The sequence below is a fragment of the Leptodactylus fuscus genome, chromosome 6 (assembly GCF_031893055.1).
Source record: "Leptodactylus fuscus isolate aLepFus1 chromosome 6, aLepFus1.hap2, whole genome shotgun sequence".
Classification (NCBI taxonomy): domain Eukaryota; kingdom Metazoa; phylum Chordata; class Amphibia; order Anura; family Leptodactylidae; genus Leptodactylus; species Leptodactylus fuscus.
This window is the reverse complement of record NC_134270.1, coordinates 111,328,719-111,348,002: the sequence shown is the minus strand read 5'-3', so window position 1 is coordinate 111,348,002 and position 19,284 is coordinate 111,328,719. Positions and strand designations below refer to the sequence as shown.

Below are 19,284 nucleotides of genomic sequence, written 5' to 3'. Positions count from 1 at the left end.
GTATCCTGCCTGACAACAGCATGCCTGCCACCGACAGGGAGAATCCACTGCACAGCCAATCCAGATGACTCCTTGTTATTGACAGGTGGTTTAACCCTTTTATTGCTAGATTCCTGGCTACATGCAAATAACGATTTTATGCACAGCCAGGACGGAGAATCCTCTGTGCTTCGTACAATCTCCAAGTACATGGCTACACAATACATCTCTATTTATCTGTATTTAAGGTGCCCTTTAGGCTTTATAGTGTTTGTGTCTGTTCAAATTTCACTTGCATGGTGAATATAAATAGTGAAAAGCCCTACGATGAAAAATAGTAATACCTGTAAGGAGAATCTGAAATCTGCCTCAGGAAAAGTGTCTTGATATCTGTAGTCAGAAAGGATATCAGCGGTGACAATATCTATGCAAAGGTTAGGAAGGGATCCACTGCTGATATATATGGGGGAATTTGCTATGTTTTCACTACTGGTCAATTCTTCAGGAAACAGAGAGAAGAAACATAGATTGTCACGTTCTAACCTTTACATGGCATCTCATTATCACTTCTTACATACAATAGGTAACTCATATATCCTTCCTACCACAATAGGTATCTCATATATCCTTCATACCGCAATAGGTATCTCATATATCCTTCCTACCATAATAGCCTATGTGTAATGTATCTACTATTAAATGGATTATGTCATAAACCCTTTGTCATACATCCTACAAGTACACATGGACATTTTGGAAAGGTTCTCCCAATTAGTGTTTCCTCTATTCTCTAATACTCAAACCCCCACAAACTGTGTGCATTTACTCTGTTGACAGTCTCACAAAACCTGTGTTAGAGGTTTGCCCTTTAATCCATCAGCATCAACAATTTTTCTAAAAACATGAGACTAAGCAAGTAGCCATCTGGAAAATCCGTATGATGAAGGCCAGCTTGGCATTGCAGACATAGCCGCCCTCATTGTCTCCACTTGGAATCCAGGTTGTTCTGCTCTGCTGAGTCTCTAGATGCCTTTGGATGGTGGCGAAGGGCTTCCTTCCTCGCTATGCTATTATCTGCCAGAACACAACAAGTACAAGGCCACCTCTGAGTGTATTCATTCAATATCTCGCTGTTTGCAAACATAATGTGCATGGTTAGCTTTAGAACGAGAAGTATCTGTGCCAGTTCAGCCTGTCCCCTTGGAGCAATGACCGTACAAAGATCAGTTCACGCTTAAAGGGAACCTGTCAGCAACTTATGACCTATGAAACTGTCAGCATGGTGCTGTGGAATACCTCAGCATTAGTGCAGCCATGATTTTTGTAACACCTTCTGGTGGCTTTTTATGGAGATCTTAATGTTCAATGCTCTATGCATAAAGGATGCTTGGAGTCATTAGGGCTATGTGGTTGCCTGGCATGAAAACTTGCTCAGTGCACAGTATTTGACATTCCTTGCCCTTAAGATGTCAGTCAGTGGACTGGGTGTCTTTACACTATTGACACCCAAATTTACTGCACAAAAGACTGCATATTGCCTTATTAGTATAAAGCATACAATGATGAACATTGAAATCCCAAAATACATCCCCTTTACCCATTCTCATGCATAAAAACATAAACGATATACAAATACAAATACTTTATATTGTTATATTCAGAGAGGTCCAAACTATTAAAATATAATGCCATAAAATATAACAAGAAAACAATGCCAGAATTGATGTCATTTTGGTCAACTTGCCTTCAAAAAAACCCCCAAAACACAACTCAACCTGCAGTAAAAAAGCCCTTACACAGCTTCAAGACTGGAAAACTAAATAAAAAAAAAAAGGTCTAAGGCCTGGTTCACATCTGCGTTCAGCAAATCCGTTCGAAATCAGTATTTGTCATCTTCAAAAACTGATCTCAAACTGTCCAGATTAAAACCCTTTGATTTCAATGTGTTTTAAAAGTAATCTGTATGTATCAGATTGTGTAATTTCCATCCGGTTTCAGTTTTTTTGTGCGGAGAGAAAAGTAGAACTTGCAGAACTTTGTCTCTGTACTGAAAATAAGGATACAGGACGGACAGCAACCAATCTGATTTTTTTTTTTTTTTATAACATTGAGGCCTGGTTCACATCTGAGTTCAGTAAACCGTTTGGGGAGTCTGTATGATGACCCCCTGAGCGGACTACTGACTGCATTGGCAAGCGGTGACCAGTGAAAGCACAGGGAACCCATGGACAAGTCATGTGGACAGGAAAGTAGATCATGGACTACTTTTCTGTCTGCATGTTCCATGCAGACACTGCGCAGAAAGCACATGACCCCATTATTGTCTATGGGGTCCGTGTGGTTTTATAAGATCACCGCTTGCCAATGCGTTCGGTAGTCTGGTTTGGGACTCCCACAAATGGATTAGAAACTGATTACATACTGATTATGCTGGGTTCACACCAGCGTTCAGTCTCCGTACTCAGGTTTCCGTCGTCTGCCAGCAGAGGACGGAAACCTGTCAGACCGGGTCCGGCTGTGAGCACCGGTGAGCGTTTTATGCTCTCCATGGTAAAAGTTTTTTTTTTTAAAACTGGATGCAAAGTCCTGCATGTCCGACTTTGTGTCCGATTAAAAAAAAAAACGGTTTACGGCTCGTTCACATCAGCGTTGTGAACTCCGTACTTCAGGTTTCCGTTTCCTGCCTAAAACAGAGGCAGGATACGGAAACCTGCAGGAGTCTCTCTCACCCATTCATTTGAATGGGTGAGAGAGATGTCTGGCCGTGAGCGGCGGTGAGCGTTTTTGGCTCTCCACCGCGAAACCGGGTTTTATAATCCGGACACAGAGTCGGACATGCAGTACTCTGTGTCCGGATAAAAAAAATCCGGTTTCGCGGCGGAGAGCCTAAAACGCTCACCGCCGCTCACGGCCGGACCCGGTCTGTGCTTTCCGTCTTCTGGCATGCAGAAGACGGAAACCACAGAACGGACAGGAGAACGCTAGTGTGAACCTAGCATTAGCCGCGGAGAGCATAAAACGCTCACAGGTGCTCACAGCCGGACACTTTTCAAACCCATTCAAATGAATGGGTTTGAAAAATGACTGCAGGTTTCCATTTCCTGCCCAGTTTCGGGCAAAAAACGGAAACCTGTATAAATGAAGAGCGGGCGCAGATGTGAACCAGTCCTTAAATACTGATAGAAATCAGTTTGTGTCCGTTTTGCGCATGCTCAGAATGAAGAAGGGGGAAGAAAAAAACTGATTGGTCAAAAACTGATTACAAACTGACACAGTTTTAATCTGGACCGTTTGAAATCAGTTTTTGAAGATGTGAAATACTGATTTCAAATGGATTTGCCAAATGCAGATTTGCAGGCCAGTGTAACTTAAAAAAAATAAATAAATAAAAAATAACCCCAAAGAGTTGGACATCCCCTTTAAGTAGGGTACTATCTGCTCTGGTAATTATGGAGAATATGACATTAATAATCAACAGAAAAAAATCATTAACCATATATAAAATGTTCATCTTAATTCAAAATACAAGTTGTATGTTATTATTTTGTGTATTAGCCAGTATCTGTAACCTCTCATGGATGAATCACAGGTTTGTCCTGTGCTCTTCAGGGTACATAGCTATCATACTAAGTGCTTGTGGATATGTATGGGGATTGTTGGCATGTTTTATATGAGCAGCACACACATTGCCAGACTTGTCAATGGATTGTGTGGGTTTCCATAAATACACCTTTGTGTGAAGGAAAAAGCTTTTCTTTGAACAGATTGCCTTGTCAATGCAGGTAAATATAGATTTGTAACTTCTGGTCGGTATATTTAGCCATGGGAACGAATATTTTTACCTCTTTACTATAAATAGTGTGACAATGATCAGAAAATATCACAGGGTTTTCATCTTCGACATAATGCCGTGTTCTTTGCTCAAGGACATAACAACAAAACTGTGTTCATGAGCTGTCACTGTTTGGTAGTCTAAAGGCCATGACGTGTGTACAAGCAGAACTTCATGGCAGGTAACAAAGTTCATGCCAATACTTACAGTGGTGGCCAAAAGGTGGGACTGTCACAAATTTTAGTTTCCACAAAGTTTGCTGCTTCATGGTTTTCAGATCGTTTAGTCAAATATTTCTGCGGTTACTGAAATACATTTTTTATATATTTACATTTCATTCACAAATACATCAAGTTACATCAATACATCAAAGGCTCAATATTTACAGTGTTAACACTTATTTTTCAAATATCAGCTATTGGGCTAAATTCTGACTGATGGCAACCCATTCTTACCAAACCAGTGGAGTTTATCACAATTTCTGTGTTTTTGTCCGCTCACCCTTTGAGGATTGAACACAAGTTTCTTATAAGAGTGACATTTGGGAAGTTTCCTTGACCAAAATTTCAATGCTTGGCAAAATTGTGAGCCCACTCCCTTGGATAAAAAGCAGCCCCAGGCATAAATAGTCTCAGGTTGCTTTACATTTTGGCATGACATAGGACTCATGGTTGCACTCGCCTTTTCTTCTCTAGACAGTCATTCTTCCAGAAACCACTTATCTCCAAGTAAAACATTAAGGACAGAGTGAAATTCTGCATTTAGTACAGGGGACAGACTACAGAGCACTGGAATAAACTTATTTTCTCTGATGAAGCTCTGTCTGATCATTATGTGTAAGAATTATTGTCTGGAGAAAGCATAGATACTCTGCTTAGCTCCTTCCCGACATCCGCCATAGTATAGCTTGGTGCCGCCAATGGGCGCCGCCATTTTCCCGTGGATATCCGGCACCCAGAACAAGCTTCGGGGCCGGCATCCAGTGGTCATGTCAGCTGAAAACCTTGTGAAGGCTCCCAGGCCTATCATGTAATATGTTCTATTACAGGTTACTCTATGTAGCCTACAATAGAACTGATGGTTTTATGCATTGCATTAGTGATCAGACCCCCTGGGGTTCAAGATCCCTAGAGGGAGTAATAAATGCATGAAAAAAATAAAATAAAAATAAATATATATATATATATGTATATATAAAAAAAATAATAATAAAAGTTCAAATCCCCCCCCCCTTCCCTAGAACACATATTTAAGTACTTAAATACTGTGAAACACCTACACATTAAGTATCCCTGTGTCTGAAAACGCCTGCTCTTCAAATCTATAAAAATATTTTTCCCATACGCCACAGCGGGAAAAAAAATGAAGAGTGCAAAACCGCCGTTTTTTTCAATGTTTTGCCTATGATAAAAATTTGAATAAAAAGTGATCAAAGCAATAGCAATTCCCAAAAATGTAAGTAATTTAAGTAAAAAGTACACCTGGTCCTGCAAAAAAAAAAAAGACATCCTTGTACACAGAAGTATAAAAATAGTTATGGGTGGGGCCACACGGTGGCTCAGTGATTAGTACTGCAGCCTTGCAGCGCTGGAGTCCCTGGTTTGAATCCTGCCAAGGGCAAAAACCATTTGCAAAGAGTTTGTATGTTCTCTCCCCGTGTCTGCATGGATTTCCATCCCATACTCCAAAGACATACTGATAGTGGGAAAAAAAGTACATTGTGAGCCCTATCTACATTAAAAAAAAAAAATAGTTATGGGTGTCACAATATGGCATGCTGTGCATGCAGTACACTAGTGTAAGTGGCCTCAAGAAAATGGCGGCAAACATGTGCAGTCGGCTCTGCCCGAAGCCTGAGCTCACTGCGCATGCCTAGGATTTAGAAGACCAGCGCTGGAAGAGGACGTGGTGGAGAGGCGTTCCAGAAGAAGATGAGGTGGAACTGAAGATGTTTGTGGGGAAACCCCTTAAAAGGTACCTGAAATGTGCACAGTTTTACTTCACTAAGAGTAATGGCGTCATTTTCTGAAGTAAGATTGGTTTCCAAAAATAGAGAGGACATCCCTGATGTCCTTTTATTTTGAGATTTCTCGCCGGGAGCTATAGTTATTCTGTGAACAGATTCCCTGACACAGTCCTTGGATTTGTTTCTTTAATCTATAGAGTCTGAGGTTTCCATAGAAACATCATAGATTGCAATCTGCTCAAAAGGACGTCCCCTTAATCCACACCACCCTTAATAACTCAGATCTTCTCCGGGGAAATGATGTAATTCAAATAGCATATAACTGATTGTAAATCTTTATGATTTCTTCGTGATAGTGAAAAACAAATCACACTGTCTGCACCAGGTGCTGAAATTATTGCCAAAAAATTATAATTTTTTAATTTTTTTTCAAAAATGGCAAATTTTAGCGTCAGTTCCAGTTCCTTTTACCATTGGACTGAGCAACCCCTCCTTTTGTCATAAATATATTGATAATGTTGATGAGGACCATGCACATTAGTTATATGTCATTCACTAAAGCGTAGACACCTACAAGGCAATCTAATGACAATCTACGAATATATGAATGGCCAGTACAGAGATCTTTCTATTGATCTTTTAATGAGGACCTTGTACCTCCTGGGGTATATGAGATTTTATATACCGCTAGAAAGCAGACAGTGCACTGAATTCACTGCACTATCGGCTTTCCCATTCTGTGCCCCCGGTGAAGAGCTATCAGTGCCAGTACTGTATCTCTTCACTGTCAGTAGGGCGTTTCTGACAGTCAGTCCTCCTCACAGTAGTGTTTATAGCGCTGTACTGTGAGAGCGGTGAGGAACGCCTCCCTCCCTTCCTGATAGCATTCCTCACCGCTCAGCGTCATGGCTGGGTGATAAGCAACGCCCCATCTCACAGTACAGCGCTAGAGGCGTTACTGTGAGGAAGAGCGTTCCTGTCTGACTGTCAGAAACGCCCTTCTGACAGTGAAGAGCTACGGTACCGGCACCAATAGCTCTTCACTGGGGGCACAGAACAGGAAAGCCAATAGTGAGCTGAATTCAGCGCACCATCGGCTTTCTAGCAGTATATAAAACCACATGTGCCCCGGAGGTGAAAGGTCCTCTTTAACTTCGAGATGGGTATGACAAGAAATTATCCTCTACATCTAGAGGAAAGCCATTTCATTTTCATCATCCTAGATAGGTACTCTTTACTATGAGAAGAGTGAGAAAATGGGAGAATATGGAACTATTGTGTGTCATTAACCCTTTTCCAACATCCGCAAACACGTACGATACTGAGCCTTCATCATACATAGCAGGTGCTGGCTATGTTACACACATGATACACCTGCCAGTGGTGCTATTTTCAATAAGACATATATCCTTTAGATACATCCCTTATATGGGGCAATTGCTGATTGCCTCCCCTATGGTTTTTGCCTTCTTCTGTCCAATATTTTAGGATGATAGGTTAGTTTTGATGGACCTGTGTCTTTTTTATAACCATATTTATTATGATTGAAAAGGCCTAGCTGAAATGGAGCACGTGCAGAGGCGGCATCCAAAGTAATTAAAGGGGTTTTTTGAGATATTAAAAAGTCTGGGCCGCAAAATATAGAACAGGGCCTATTCCTGTCCTGTTTTGTGGCCCTTGCCTCTGTGCGTCCTATTTAGTTATTGAAAGAAGCTGCGCAAGCTTGGCCCATGCACAGGCAGCACATGGGGACATCCGCGTGTCCCCTGTGCTTTTAATTCATGGCTGGCCAGCAGCACACGGTCGTGTGCAACCGGCCTTCTGGTCCTGATCATGTGCCGTTTGTTGTGCACATGACCTCAGGTGTTAGCCACACACACCATAAGTGTGATGTGATTATTAATGAAAGCAGCATTTGTCTGATCACCAGATAAGCACTATCTTATGACATAGGAGTCTGAAGAAAAGATGCCTATGGATGTGTCTTATAATATCGGTCAAAGTATGGCAAGTAATATTGCAAAGGAAATCCTACACAGATGTTACAGATAGAAGATGTGCGGCTGCAGTTAGTGCACAGCCTCCCTCCCCCAACATTAACACACAAAGCCACAAGTGCAGTCACGACGCTTTAATCTCCTGATTTCTATACTTTTTTTTCTATGTCTCGCTGCATAGAATATTCTACCTTGAAAAAAAAGCAGGGCTGCATGGCTTTGACTGAGATATTAAAAGGCAAAATGGTAACATATTATTCACTGCATACACAGCAATGGTGAGCAGCTTCACAGATTAAAAAAGGCACAAAATGGGGATATTATGTTTTGTTTTCTATTATGAATATGAATCATTCTAATGTAGAGTATATGTATCGATGAGGCACGCTACCAAAGCACAGCAGGAAAAAACTATCTATCTAGACTATATTGAAAGGGTTGAAATGTAATATGGGCTAAATAAAGATACAGATTTTGTCATCGGAATCGCTGGAGTGTTAACAATTTTTAATGGAGTCATCTCAATATATCCCTCTTACGCTAGGTTCACACTAGCTTTCACACAAGGTTTCCGTCATTCAGATCTGCATGGGGAGACCCTGTCTGCTTCAAAAGCGGTTACACACCAAGACACACCCCATAGACTATAATGGGGTCCACCGGGTGGAATCTGCAGCGGAGTCTCCTACAGCGACTACAACACTAGTGTAAATCTAGCCTAAGATCCATCTATCTCATCTATGCATCTTTCTCTCTTTTGTGTCCATTAGTCTAGCTAGCTTATATAGCTATCGATTATCTTACAGCTATCGGTTTTCCTATGTATTAACCTTTTCAAATAACTACCAATATACAGTATTTAATATGTAATAGTTATCTATTGCAGATATATCTGTCTTTTACCTTTTGAGCATAGCTTGCTCTCTCATATAGCTATAAATCTAGCGATCTGTCATAACTAGCTTTATATCAAACTAGCATTTGCCCGCGACTTCATCCGCTTGTTGTTTTTTGGCGACAACCTACTTGGCTCTGCTACATCTCTGTATATGTGCAGTATACGCAGGTGTGGCCTGTTGCCCCCCAACCCCCCGGACATCCCCTCCCCCAACATAACTCTTGTGCGCCCACGGCCCTCCCCATCCCACTCCCTTTTCATCCAATGTCAAGCAATATCATTCCTTGCTTTCTCATATTTATATTTATTATTTAACAACCTAATACATCTACCCATTTTGTCCAATAGAACTGGCCAAACTGCTGTTTTTTTTATAGTACATAATCAGTGTTTCTTGGCTTCTCCTGTCCTCCTTATGATCATCGGTGTTGTGCCTCTTAGACTAATATATCTGTCTTGGCATCAAAGCAACTTAAAAACTGTAGAGGATTAGTGAAAAGATCTAGGTTGTGTAACTGAGATTTTCTCTTGAGCTGCACATAATTCTGTTACTTTTCTGGGGTGGAGAGCTTTCTGTTGTCCCCAGAATGAAAAACCCCCCCAACACAATAATGTAGAAAAAAGCAAGAACAAAACAACAAGTGGTTCTTAACTCCAAGTCCTTTTCAGTATCTTATAAGAGTGGTCTATTGAGGATTATCCATACATAAACGGCAGCAGAAAAAGAGAAGCCTGAAAGCCTAAATCAATGGAAAAGATGAACACTGCGGTATAGCATGAGAGAAGACAAAAGCTAAAATTGGGAAGACAAAAGGTAAAATTGGAGACACCCGGGGGAATTTAGTAATTCATCAATGCCAGTTTTCTGCATAGTGCATTACCCTTTGTTGTACTAAAGATGCGCCACTCTGTTAGCTCTGTGCCCTTTTTACAGTTGGTGAAAAGAGGGAAGGATGCCTCGAGTTGGCAAATTTACAGTAAATCACACTATACAACTGGTGTGAATTACACCTGGAATCTATGCCAGTCATTAAATGGTGGATATATAATATTTCTGAATCACAGGAGTGCACCACAATTATTAGGACACCAGTGCCTATTAATAATTCAGCCACATCTTACTCCAGCAGGGGAATTAAGGACTGGCATAGGAAATGCCAGCCTTAATAAATTCCCCCACTGTTGCAGGATTTATATTGTGTGATAGTATATCATTAATTTGTTAAGTAAAGAGTGTAAAAGTGTAGAGCTATAAACAAAAGAATAAAAAGTAGCTGCTCACCTTCGGGAGTTGTGATGGGATCACAACATCATTAACATTTCACAAAGATGTCTCAAGAGACTACGGAAACTGCAGGATCAAACCGTAGAGTGTTCTCTGGATCCTACTTGCTCTATGTTCACATCTGTAGACCTGTTCTGGGTCCAAGAGAGGGACTGTTTAGGGTCCCGAAACGCGTTGTGTGTGAGGTTTCAGAATAAAGGATTTCATTTGAAGACGTCTTTGGTAAGCGCAGATTATTTCCACCATACTATTTCCCAGCAAGATTTGTGTGGTTTCCTGGTCCTTAGCCGTCTCTGATTTCTTAGTTGTCCAGGAGTTAAACCACCACCTCACCCATTGAAAATGCATACACCCTCCATCACCAAACCGATTATGCATACTGTATGTGTGAGAGAGCTAAGAGGAAAGGTTGTTGGCTGAACAAGTCTTAAATTAATAGCTGTTTCAACACCCCATTCAAACACAGTGGGGAGGTTTATTAAGACTGGTGTTTACTACGTCAGTCTTGAGAATTGCCTTGACTGGCATGAAACGCACCTATATTATGAAAAGGTTCCAGCATTTAAATAAATCGGATGCTTGTCCATCCACCATACTGGAAATTTACACCGGCCAGAAACTGGCACAGATTTCTTATATAACTCATGTCAGTTATAATAAATGTGTCAGGCCAAGGTGTCTCTTCTGGCCCACCCTGCTCTTTACCCCACAGTCACAGATAGTCGTGAGCTAGGCGCAGTATGGGGAATTTGGGTATCTTTGGCACGAGAAAGGGCTGTGCACCACAATAATGTTCATCCACGTAAGAAAACTGGCATAATGGGTTAATAACTTCAATCGTAGAATGTGGCACAGGCTTTCAGTTGCAGAAATTTCTGCCACAAATTTGCCACATGTATGCCCTTATGATTCTCAAAACCTAAATTCAGAAGTGAATTCAGTTATCTCTAATATGCTATTCTTACAATGTCATTTTCAGGATGAGAATCGGTATGGGTAATGAGACATGGGTTGCTGTTTGGTGGAGTCCTTCTTTAGCTGTTTTTCTGACATGAAGGGAACAGTCAACACTTAGCATAAAACATAACTTTTAATGTCAAATATGGTCAGCTAAAATCTTTCAACGGTATAGCTAGGGCTAAAATTAGAATACATAACTCAATAAGAAAAGTAGGGAACACTATAGAGATATAGCTTTTTTGCAATGTTCCTAGATACTGCAGGGTAGTTCAGCTTAGGGAACAGTGTGGTCACAGTTCTATAATCTTTAGATTCTCTTCTGACCCTGCATAGTCACTACTTTGCTAGCCAGGACAAAAAGCCAGAAACCTTGATCTAACTCTCCCGGACTCCTGTTGCAATTTATATTTTGTGTAGTTAGCTCTTAAGAAACATTTGTGTACAATGATCGACTGTTCATGAGGATTTTTAGTAAATGGGATAAATATAACGGTGAACTGTTAGTCACAATACTTCGGAACAATTCGAAGAAGACGCTTTGTACTTGGTCGTGTAAGATTGTGCATGTTCAGTACAGCGACGGGAGGGGGAGGAATAGTAGGGGAAAGCCTCATTATTTATGTGCAGTGATACTTGATTGGCCAGGCGGTGCAGGTGGGAGTGAGCAAGATGCTGTATAGAAGACTGCCAGTGTGTCTGTGCTGGGAATACCACTCAGTGCTAAGCAGCAGCTTCAGTACAAGGGGACTCCGAGAGAGAATCTCTGCTCCCGTAAACTGCAGCTAAATATCACTGTCTACTCCTAGCTCCATCACAGGATCTATCTGGACAGCAGAATCACAACAGCTACCCTTGTGTCTAAGATTCCTGATTCTACCAATATGGTTCAAAACGTGATTCTGGTGTTTTTCCGCAGGCGACTGAGCCAAAGACCAGCTGTAGAAGAACTGGAGAGAAGGAATATACTAAAGCGTAAGTACAGTAGTATATTTCTATGCAACTTGTTGATTGAGTAACCTGAAAATTGTTCTTATTGTATTTATATTGTATATTGAGATAATAACCAACAAAGGATCCTCAAGGCCTAGGATGGGGAGACCTGTTGTCAGCTAAGACCCAGACATAGTGGTGAAATAGTATATAGGAGGCAAAAAAACAAGAAACACCTAAACATGCTAAAGATACATCATGATGAGTGAAATGTAACTTACCGTAAACCGTCACCTTGAATATAACTAATATTAGCTCCTGACTTTGGACTCCCCCTGTAGTTTGATATCTAGTTACTATTAATAATACTATGTGACATGGGTAAGATCACATCTTGTGTATGGCCTGGGTATAAAACTCATCATTGTGCAGAATAAGATTTTTGATATTCCAATATAGAAAAAGTCTATATGACTTTTTACAAAACTGTAAAATGTTCTTGAAATTTCTGTTATTTAAAAATTTCAATACCAGATTACTAGTCCTGAAGTTAGACAAACTGCATGTTCCTTGGAGAAGATGACCAGAGAGTAGTCATTTGGCCATGCTGCCTCTTTTGTACTGAATAACCAATCTTTACCACTTCTATCTATATCAAGTGGTTTATCATTTCTGCATTGTGCTAACCAGTCTTAGGCCTTATTCACACGTTCACATAACTACATATGTATAGTATCTGCATTTTTTTTGAATGGTTATATTCATATCACTCTGTGTATTCACACATCAGTGTTTTTTTGCAGAATGTAGGTCTGCAAAAATAAAAAACAAACAATGGAAACACATTTTTTTAAATTCACAGATGCATCACACCATGAAAATCTATGGCTCTGTGAAAGAAACAGATAACATCCATGTGTCATCCGTTTTTCAGGGACATACAAAAAATAAAAAATGAAGAAAAAAAATTGATCTGCTTTTCACAGGAGTGAAAATCGGATCAACCAGGGACAGCATAGCACCCACAAATAAGCAAGGTAGGGTGCTGCGAAAATGCGTGGATGAGGTTAAATAAAAGCTCATTCACTTTGATGGGACAGTAAAATGTGTCCCAGCGGAACAAAACTGTGTTTCCACTAGGTTTCCGTGACGGCCAAAAGCGCTGCATTTCTGCAACATGTGACTTAGTTTTATTGTGAACAGTGTGGCTAATATTAACCCTTTCATTAGAATAATTAACCACTGCTACAGATGTGACAAAAATCTAAAAACAATGAACAAAAACAAATTCAGGTATTTTGGGATATGTTTATATTCATGGAAGATGGGGCCAATGAGTAACAGTTAAATAGGGGCTGCCTCATTTCACTCCATACTATGCTAAGTTAGGAGGAAGACCCCTTTCAAAGTCACAATTATTGTACTACGTATGGACATCCCACTCCATCAGCCATAGTCGTGATGTGTATGTCCTTGCCTGTGCATGAATTAATACTGTAAGGCATATAATACACAGTGTATTCCTGTTTACACACAAGTACCATTGGTGTCAAGGACAACAGCAATTTTCCACCCAGTATTTTCATGAGGTTAAAACACGCCTGCACAGAAAGGCAGAATAGATATACAATACAAAGCAGCGGTAAACATGTCATGGCTAACCTCAGCACATACTCAATAACATCTCAATAGCAATTCTTGCTTATATATGTGATTGCCTATGCAATTAAGTATAAGCAGCATGCTACATGGGGAAAATTAGAGATGCAGTACAGAGTGGCTATATAGTACACAAAGTCCAATAAAAACAATATAGTATGTTGAAACAAAGCATAATGCTGATGTATTGCAGGTTGTTCCACCCGCTCCAAATAGGTTATCAGACAGGCTATCCATAGAAATCAATAGGATTTTATATTTTAGAATAACCTGCTGCTTTCAGAGGATTTCCCTGAGCTCAGCTCCTAAATATGGCATCCCCTGTTTTTTTTGATACGGTCCTCGTAACAGTGACCTGATTCTTTATTTAGCTGACAGCTCTATAAATAGAAGTCTCGTTTACTACTATCCTACGGCAGATAATAGATTCCACCCACCAGCACTGCAGTAAGAGCTATTTTTAGCTGCCGTGCAGGAGCGCTCAGTGGAGTGTTAATGCTGTTACAGGAATGAGCCAGGTCTCCCAGGAAAGGCCGTGCTACAAAAGCATCCCTTGGTTCACAAAAAGGCCAGCCAATATCTGGCCACCCTTGTAATTCGCAATGTACATGTACTTCTCTGTATGAAAATACAATATATACAGTAGCAATGACAAGAATGCATGTTGCTTTCTGATTCTATCTACTGTATATGTCTTATCATGGCTGTGTATGGTGTTATAGGTCTCTTTACTGATATGGTATTTTATTCACTAACGGCAGTTAATAATACTTTCTATTTTTCCTGCTGAGATTTCACTTATGTTTTAGACCCTGCTCCCCCCTCCGATCATGAGAACTGGGGTGTTGTGAACTCCTCTTTTGTATGGAAAGGCAGGATAGACAGTACACACCGCTCCATTAATTTCAGCCGGACTGTCAAACATAGCTGAGTGCTGTGTGTTAGCTATCTCCATTGAAAAGACTAGACCAGTGCACACTGTCTATTCTGCTGCTCCATTGAAACTGGGCGACAAGGTATCCTACTTCTCATGATTGGTAGGGGTATCATTACCTTGGTCACAGAAACTCCTTACAGTCCAGTCAGTGGAAAGGAACCTACCATCCATAACAAAATATGAGGTTTTACACAGAGCTGCTGCAGGGGCCAAAGCCTCATATGTAAAACCAACAAGCTTACTGCTTAGCTGTACAGCAATCTAGGCTTCCATTTTATGGCTCTGTACAATTCAGGTTTTGTGGAGCATTTAAGTTATACAAGATTCTCCCTAGACTTTTCTCAAACAAAATAAGGCAAGTGTGCTTACCAGTTGTTGCACCCTGGCCATTAAGTTTCTGTGTTAGCCCAAATTCATATGGGGCTTTTCGGAGCAGATTTTGACACGGAATCTGGCTATAAAAAAAACGCCTCCCATTGACTTCAGTGGGAGCTGTTCACTTCCCTTTTTCCGCGAGTGATTTCTTCCCTCTCGCAAAAAAAGAGAAGCGAGCTGCCCTTTCTTGCCGCGGATTACGCGGCGCAACACTCCCTCACAACTAGGCCCATTCATTTGGGCCTAATCTGGGGCGGAATTCTGCAACAGTTGCGCTAGCCGAGGGAGGCGGTTTTTGAACTGTATTCTGAGGTGTCAAAATCCTGTCCAAAAAACCCCATGTGAACCCAGCCTTAAGGTATATTTTGATTTGTATTTGAGATCAGTTTGAGAGAACTTATCATGTATCTCCTTCCTTTTACAGAAAGAAACGACCAGATAGAACAAGAGGAAAGAAGAGAAATCAAACAGAGGTTAACCAGAAAGGTAAGTGCTCCCTTGTTATGTCTTCTGGGCAGCAGACCTTTAATGACAGGCGTAATACCAGAAGCTATAGGGTACATCTACACAGGAGGGCTACACTGCAGATTTTTCATCTGGTTTGCTGGGTGAAAAAGCTACAGTCAATTATTATACCAGCAAATTGAACATAACCTTTCAAATTTTATCCATGAGGTACAGGAAAATTTTGCATTAGAAACAGACCTGTGTGCAAATATGAAATTCACATTTTTACCTCGAATTTCATGTTTTGCAGTACAGTACAGTATGATTAATTTGGCTGCAAATGAGGGACAAGAGAGGGTTTTCTTTCTGAATCTCCTGTATATACAGTATTCACATATAGTGAGCTTAAAAGCGCGGCAGAAGTGCTGATTTTGATAGTCCTCTAAGCCGGTATTTAATTGAGGGCTAGACTAGCTTAGGGCTAAGGCCCCACACAGCAAATCGCTGCAAAAAAAAAAAAACACACTGCGGAAAAGACTGCGACGCAAATGCATCACATTTTGTTCCACAGCGTCATCCAAAGAAAATTTCTCAAAAGTAGGCAGGTCCATTGAGCATACCAGATTTATTGTCATTTACATCACTAAATGACAGCAGAAAAGCGTATAGACTCATGGAGGATGCCTCTATTCATGACAATGAATGCGCTTCATCATGGATTAAACACATCCATACCGTTCTAGATGGTTTAACATATGACTCTGAAACAGTGATTTAATAAGTTTAAGGAAATTTAAGCATCTGATTTTAATGTAGATCTCATAGATTAGCCATGTCATTCATTATTAATCAAATCTTTTCTTCCTTCTTTTCCTTTCAGCTGAATCAACGTCCAACTGTAGATGAACTGAGAGAGAGAAAAATTCTGATACGATTTAGTGATTACGTGGAGGTGGCGAAAGCTCAGGATTATGATAGGCGAGCAGACAAACCCTGGACGAGATTATCTGCAGCAGACAAGGTACTAGGAATATGATGTCATTTGGGTTACACAGTGTCTAGGGCAGATTGTAGCATTCAGTAGGAATGCTACAGGGTCAGCCATAACCAAATGAATGTATGTGGCACATTCATACACTGCATACTTACGTTTTTTACTTTTTTCAGTGTATAAAAATGGCAGTGCCAAATGTTAAAGGGATTGTACAAGATTAGAAATACATGGCAGCTTTCTTCCAGAAACAGAGCGGTATTACAACTTAGCTTTGTACATTTTAATAATACTGAGCTGCAAGGCCAGATGCGACCTGTGAACAGGTGTGATGTTGTTAATGGAACAAAGCAGCCAATGTTTCTCTCATCCTGGGCAACCGATTTAATAAGAGTCACCTGGTATACAATGTAACATTGTGTCAGCATTCAGCAAGGTTGAGGAATGGGTTGTTTTCAGGCTGTTGCCATCTATGATTTGTTCATCTAACAACATTTCTATCTCATATTTGCAGGCTGCCATTCGAAAAGAACTTAATGAGTATAAAAGCAATGAGATGGAAGTACACGCCTCAAGCAAACACTTGACCAGGTATGTGGCTGTGCAAGGCTGGAATTGGCAATCATTGTATGTCATTATATGTACAATGTTTGATAGAGTTGGTCAGGCATTTTAAGAATTAAACATGGTCACTAGTGATGAGCAAGTAGTATTCGATCGAATATTTGATGCGTTTGCATGGGGACCCCCCTAACGGAATACAAAACGCAAATGCAAAGCACTGTGCTGTAAAAGTGCACGGACCCCATAGACTATAATGGGGTCTGTGTGCTTGGTGCGTGATCTTCGTAGGGAACATGCGGAGAGGAAAGTACTTCTCAATCTACTTTTCCTCTCCACATGTTTAGTTCATATATCGCGCACCAAGCACACGGACCCCATTATAGTCTATGGGGTCCGTGTGCTTTAACTGAACAGTGCTTGCAGTTTCTTTGGTATTCCTTTTGGGGGGGTCCTCATGCGAACTCCCCTGGACAGAATCCAAACGCTAATGTGAGCCAGGGGTCAGGCTGAGGCCCCACGTTGCTGAAATGCAACTTGTTATTATTGCAGATTTTGCTGCGTTTTTTTGAGCCAAAGCCAAGAACGGCTACAATAGGAATGGGAAATATACAGGAAGTTCTTATACTGTATTTCTATCTTCTGCTCAATCCACTCTTGGCTTTCACGCAAAAAATGCAGCAAAATCTGAAACAAAAAAAGCTGCATTTCTGCAATGTGGACCTTCAGCCTTAAGGGGTTATTCCAAGAAAAGTATTTATCCTCTATCCACTGTTCATGTCAGTGGAGATATAACTGTAGTACAATGATCAGCAATTTATTTTATTTTATAGCAAAACCTCTTTGAGGATAGGGCCCCAGGTAGTGAAACACAACCAAAAAAAAAGGCTGTGGAAAAAACACGGAGGAAACGCATCACTTTTATTCCCATAGTGATTTTCAGTGCATTTTCACACAGTTTTCCCACTGCGGACTTTCTGTCCCTATTATAACTATACTGAAAACCCCAGAGTCTTCATCTATAATTGACAAAAACAAAGCTATAATTGACATCTATAATTGATAAAAACAAGCTTTCAGGCCGGAGTAAACGCAGCAGTTTGAACAACAGCATATACACCACAGACAAAAATGTGTTTTACAGTTACTGCAACGTGACAAAAACCCGGCTGGCGGGTTCCTTATAGGTATTATTGAAGCAGAAAGACTTTCTGTGGAAACTGCTGCAGCCTTAGCCTCAAAAAGCTTTTCTGATTTTTTTTTCTGCAAGTGTGGATGGGATTAGACAGAATCCCATCCACTTTGCAGGTACTGTAATACGCAGAATTTTTTACCACGATGTTTCCTCTCTGACATAGAGCTTCAAATTCCAAAAGTAGAATGCTAATGCTTTCTGCCTGCAGTCACCATGAGGCTGATTTAGGGCTTACTTCAAGCTTTTTTTTTTTTTTTAGTCCATTATTTTCATTTTATAGTAAATTTCTTCACTCCTACTAGTGGTAGCTGTAGCCACCCTTAATTTTATCATTTAAAGGGATTCTATAGTTAGATTTACACAAATTTGGCTTATGATATGTTGGAATAACCTTTAGAAAGGCTATTCTGTACCTACCTTTTTTTAGCTTTTATTTGACACCGTTTCTGAAATACAGACTTTATTCTTATATGCTAATTCTGTGCTCCGGGGTAAATTTGCCTAAATCTAATGCTAGAATCCCTTTAACAGTTAAAGACGAAAAAGAATAGCGGCCCCAATTAATAGATTGTGAAATGAATCTGCAGAATTGAGAACAAATATAGATGGGAAATTTTTTTTATCGAGTAATAATTTGAGACTCAGAAAATGTGGCATGTCATGTGGTCCCAGCTACACAGTATAGACACCCTTCTGTTATTATCTACATGGCAAAGAAATGTTATATTTTTAAGCTTGTATACCTGTTTCAGATACTAATCTTGGGTTTTTCCTTTGCAGGTATCACAGACCGTAAACACTTTCGTGCTAGAAGTATGGTCTTACTTTGCAGTTAACCACTGAACATGTTCCATGAGGAGCAATGGCGTTCAGTTGTGAAGTTGAGCGCTTGGCGCTCTGCTATTTACGCGGAGAGCTGTTGTGGGCGATACGGAGAGATTGTCTGCTACCCTTCCTAACATAGGATGGAATCGCGATGAGTTCACCGCGCATATCTGGGGACTGATCAGCCCCTTATGGGGAGAGAATCTAGCTCAAGGATAAACACGCAAAACAAAGCGAGTGTCGCTGAAAGACACTGGAAGGAAACTTGTATGAAGCTGTATATTGCAGCAAGACGCTGTGCATGGCGACATCATCATGGACATGCGGCCAGCACATCTTTCAGTATTACATTGACATGTCAGCCTAATCACACTTTCTTTGTAAAGTTCATGCCTCGGCAAAATATTTTCATGTTTTCTATTTTGTTTCCTTTTTTAAGATGTTACA

At 40.5% G+C, this 19,284-nt stretch overlaps 1 protein-coding gene across 2 annotated transcripts in view; it reads left to right on the top strand.

The window, feature by feature from the left end:
• Window positions 1-19,284, top strand: part of PHACTR3 (phosphatase and actin regulator 3) — a 120,922-nt gene extending 101,638 nt beyond the window's left edge. For both annotated transcript variants that reach the window (XM_075277015.1, XM_075277014.1), the window contains 5 exons: window positions 11,834-11,889; window positions 15,243-15,304; window positions 16,146-16,286; window positions 16,771-16,847; window positions 18,793-19,284. In XM_075277015.1, the coding sequence (XP_075133116.1) occupies window positions 11,834-11,889; window positions 15,243-15,304; window positions 16,146-16,286; window positions 16,771-16,847; window positions 18,793-18,808 (352 nt within the window). In that variant the 3' untranslated portion in view covers window positions 18,809-19,284. The remainder of the gene's footprint in view (window positions 1-11,833; window positions 11,890-15,242; window positions 15,305-16,145; window positions 16,287-16,770; window positions 16,848-18,792) is intronic.